The sequence below is a fragment of the Myotis davidii genome, unplaced genomic scaffold, assembly GCF_000327345.1.
Source record: "Myotis davidii unplaced genomic scaffold, ASM32734v1 scaffold1204, whole genome shotgun sequence".
Classification (NCBI taxonomy): domain Eukaryota; kingdom Metazoa; phylum Chordata; class Mammalia; order Chiroptera; family Vespertilionidae; genus Myotis; species Myotis davidii.
The window spans coordinates 52,579-56,234 of record NW_006294755.1 but is presented as its reverse complement, the minus strand read 5'-3'; the positions used below and the strand labels follow the sequence as shown (position 1 = coordinate 56,234).

The 3,656-nt window shown below is 50.7% G+C and overlaps 1 protein-coding gene across 1 annotated transcript in view; it reads left to right on the top strand.

Annotated features, from left to right (window-relative positions):
• The window catches only part of PRKACA (protein kinase cAMP-activated catalytic subunit alpha), a 12,959-nt gene extending 9,357 nt beyond the window's left edge, over positions 1 to 3,602 (top strand). Inside the window, exons 6-10 of the mRNA XM_006769190.2 lie at positions 150 to 276; positions 367 to 462; positions 563 to 685; positions 2,417 to 2,581; positions 3,477 to 3,602. Of these exons, the coding sequence (XP_006769253.1) occupies positions 150 to 276; positions 367 to 462; positions 563 to 685; positions 2,417 to 2,581; positions 3,477 to 3,602 (637 nt within the window). The remainder of the gene's footprint in view (positions 1 to 149; positions 277 to 366; positions 463 to 562; positions 686 to 2,416; positions 2,582 to 3,476) is intronic.
• Positions 3,603 to 3,656: the final 54 nt, after the last annotated feature.

Below are 3,656 nucleotides of genomic sequence, written 5' to 3'. Positions count from 1 at the left end.
GGAGCCCTATATGAATAAGGCTTCTCCTCTTACACATTTTGGATAGCTGGGCTGTAGGCCCACCCGATAGACCATTTGGGGGCGGGTGAGTCCTGCTGGGTGAGTGTGGCCACCACACTCACTCATCCCTCTCCACTTGTCCCTGCCAGCGAGCCCCATGCCCGCTTCTACGCCGCCCAGATCGTCCTGACCTTCGAGTATCTGCACTCGCTCGATCTCATCTACCGGGACCTGAAGCCAGAGAACCTTCTCATCGACCAGCAGGGCTACATTCAGGTACCCGCTGGGCCAGGCAAGGGACAGCCCCAGGTGTCCATGGCCTGGACCCTCCCTCGCTCTCGACCAACCCCACTCTTGTGCCCACAGGTGACAGACTTTGGTTTCGCCAAGCGTGTGAAAGGCCGCACCTGGACCTTGTGCGGGACCCCCGAGTACCTGGCCCCTGAGATCATCCTGAGCAAAGTAGGCTCCTCCCCACCCCTCCCCCTGTCCCTGAGGCCCACTCCGCCTGTGCCCCCTCTTCACCCTTCTTCCCTCATCCTGCACCCCCTTTCCACCCCAGGGCTACAACAAGGCTGTGGACTGGTGGGCCCTGGGGGTTCTCATCTACGAGATGGCTGCTGGCTACCCCCCCTTCTTCGCTGACCAGCCCATTCAGATCTACGAGAAGATTGTTTCTGGGAAGGTGAGGCCTGGACACAGGGATTCTGCCCAGGACAAACCCTTCTCCCCCGCTCCCCCACCATCATTGTAAGAACAATCTAGAAGTTCATTAAGTCAGGCCAGGCAGTGACATTGGGTGTATCAGCCACGCTAACTGAAGTCAACACCCCACACAACCTCACTGGCTACTCCTGGGCCCACAGTGCCAACCTCCCAAGGGCATCTAAAACCCCAAGCCTCATCTGCACCCCTACCCTGCCCTATGTGAGGCTCTGCTTGTTCCTAATAATCCCCCTTCTGTGAATTTTCACAAGTTTCACAGCAGGAAAGCTAATGTATTTGGTTCCCAGACCCCACTGGGCAGTCATTTGGGGTGTATGGCCCATGCCTCCCTTCTCAAATACAGAATTCCTACCTCAGTGGATGCAGGTAAGGGCACTGTTAGAGTTAACATCTACCGAGTGCATTAAGCACCCACTCCATCCTACCCAGCACTCCGAGGGACTGAGGACGCTGAGGCATGGAGAGGAGGGGATATGTCTGGTCCGAGATCCAAGGGCTCCAGAGAGGCTGGGAACCTCACTTTTGTCTTTAGCTCACTCACCTTTCTGGGAGGACCAACCATCCCTCCACCCAGACCAGGAATTGGTGGAAGCAACTCGCAGCTCAGCCCGGGTGGGTTGACCCGTCTCCAGGTCCCAGTTCTGCCACCCCTTGGCTTTGAAATCTCAGGCAAGTGGCTTTCCTCCTCTGAGCCTCGTCTTACCCACCTGAGAACTGAGGAACCAGCCAGCTGCTTCTCAGGGAGGTTGAGAGAAATCACCAGCTGCAAAGTGGGGTCCTAGAATAGGAAAAGATGAGGTGTCTGCCACCAGGCACAAGGGAAAGTGCCAAGGGAATGACCCGAAGTGGGAAACAAAGAAGAAGTCGTAGAATGTGCCACGAGGGACGAGGAGAAGAGCAGAACTCCCTTTTTTGTAGCATTTCACAGTTCCCACGCACCCTCAGCAGTATTATCTCCCTCATGCAACCCTGGGATATCTGCCCCGTGCCGGAAAGGCAGGCACAGTCCCAGAGAGGTTAAAGGCCATGGCCAAGGTCACAGCCTGTAAGAGGGAGAGCAGTGCTGGAAATCTGTTCTTGTAGCTGTAAATCCAATGAATAGTTGCATACGAGGCCCTGGGTTCTGAGCATTTAGGGAAAGTTTCTCGAAGATTTGAACTGAGCCTTAAAGAATAGAAGAGCCTTAGCTATGCAGAGCAAGAAATAGAAAAACAGTTGTTTCTCTCAAATGTGGATATTTCTGAAGTCCCAAGACTTAAGCAGAGCCACCTGAGGAAGTAATGGCTAAAACTGCAAGGTCTGGAGTGTGTCAGCCCCACGATGGAGCCAACCTGTCCCAACCTTCTGTGTGACCTTGGGCAGGCTGTTTAACCCTTTCAAGCCTCCGTTTCTTCTTCTCTAACATGGGACCATCATAACATTTAACTTGAAGCACCAGATCTCAAAGTGGTCCCCTCTCCAGCACCATCAGGGAACTAGCTAGAAATGCAGGCTCTCGTGCCCCAACCCAGACCTTCTGAATCAGAAACGCCAACAGGCCTAATTAACTGTTTTAATGGGATTCCAACACACACTCAAGTGCCCCAAAGGACTGTTGGGTGGTGAAGGCAGTGTTTTGTGGTCCCCAAGCCCCAGGCCAGTTTCCCACCCTGTCTGTGCCCTCCCCCCCCTCCCCCCACTTCTACCGCAGGTGCGGTTCCCATCCCACTTCAGCTCCGACCTGAAGGATCTGCTGCGGAACCTCCTTCAGGTAGACCTTACCAAGCGCTATGGGAACCTCAAGAATGGGGTCAATGACATCAAGAACCACAAGTGGTTTGCCACGACTGACTGGATTGCCATCTACCAGAGGAAGGTGGGTGTCCCGTCCTCTCCCCGGATATGCTGAAGGCTTTGGGGGCAGGCCAAGAGCCAGGGTGGGCTGCCAGTGGAGAGATGGAAAGGGAAGAATTTGAAAATAGGCCATGGCCCTAGGTCATTCTAGCTGGGGCAGTTTAGTGCAATGGAGGTCTAAAAATGGGATTATAGGGTCACTTGGCCACTGTGACCTTGAGCAAGAGACACCCCTGTCTGGAAAGTCATTTCCCCATTGGTGAGTTGGCTATACAGTGGAACCTTGTTTCTCGAACTTTGTCCGTTCTGGAAGGCTGTTCGAAAACGGAATAATTTCTTCACATTAGAAAGAATGTAAATTGAATCAACCAGTCCAGAACCCCAAATGATTCCTTGTTTTAGCTTTTCTTATATACAGTACGTGTCTATTGTACTGTTTAATCTATAACTAAACATTTTAAGAATAAAAATGACATGAAAATTTAAAAAAAGGCAGTGTACAGTAAAAAATGAAAATTTAACAATCATTATAAGCAACACAAGCAAAAAATAACGAGAATATTCACAGCACAATATCCTGAGATTTTAACAGTAGTAAACTGACTCATATTCGCACATTCTCTTCTTTGTCACCTGAGAGATGCGTGACTGATCATACCGGTATCAGCATGAAAGGGTTGTCAGGTTGAGGAGCAAATTGTTCAAATTGTTCAAATTGTTCGAGATGGGAGGCTTTGGAGAAACTGAGGGTCCACTGTAATAAGATTCTTGGGTTGTTAAGGTGAGTTCACACCCTAATGCTAAGCTCTGGCCTGAGTCTCAGTAAGTTATCATAAATGTTAGGCCATTCGTATTTATTGTTTTAACAAGGATTATGTTGACTGCTGTGGTCTGGGTGATTCTTGACCCCTCTCCAGGTGGAAGCTCCCTTCATACCAAAGTTTAAAGGCCCTGGGGACACGAGTAATTTTGATGACTATGAAGAGGAAGAGATCCGAGTCTCCATCAATGAGAAGTGTGGCAAGGAGTTTTCTGAGTTTTAGGGGTGTGCCTGTGCCCCCAAGGGTTTTCTTTCTCTTTTTTTTTTTGTGGGGAGA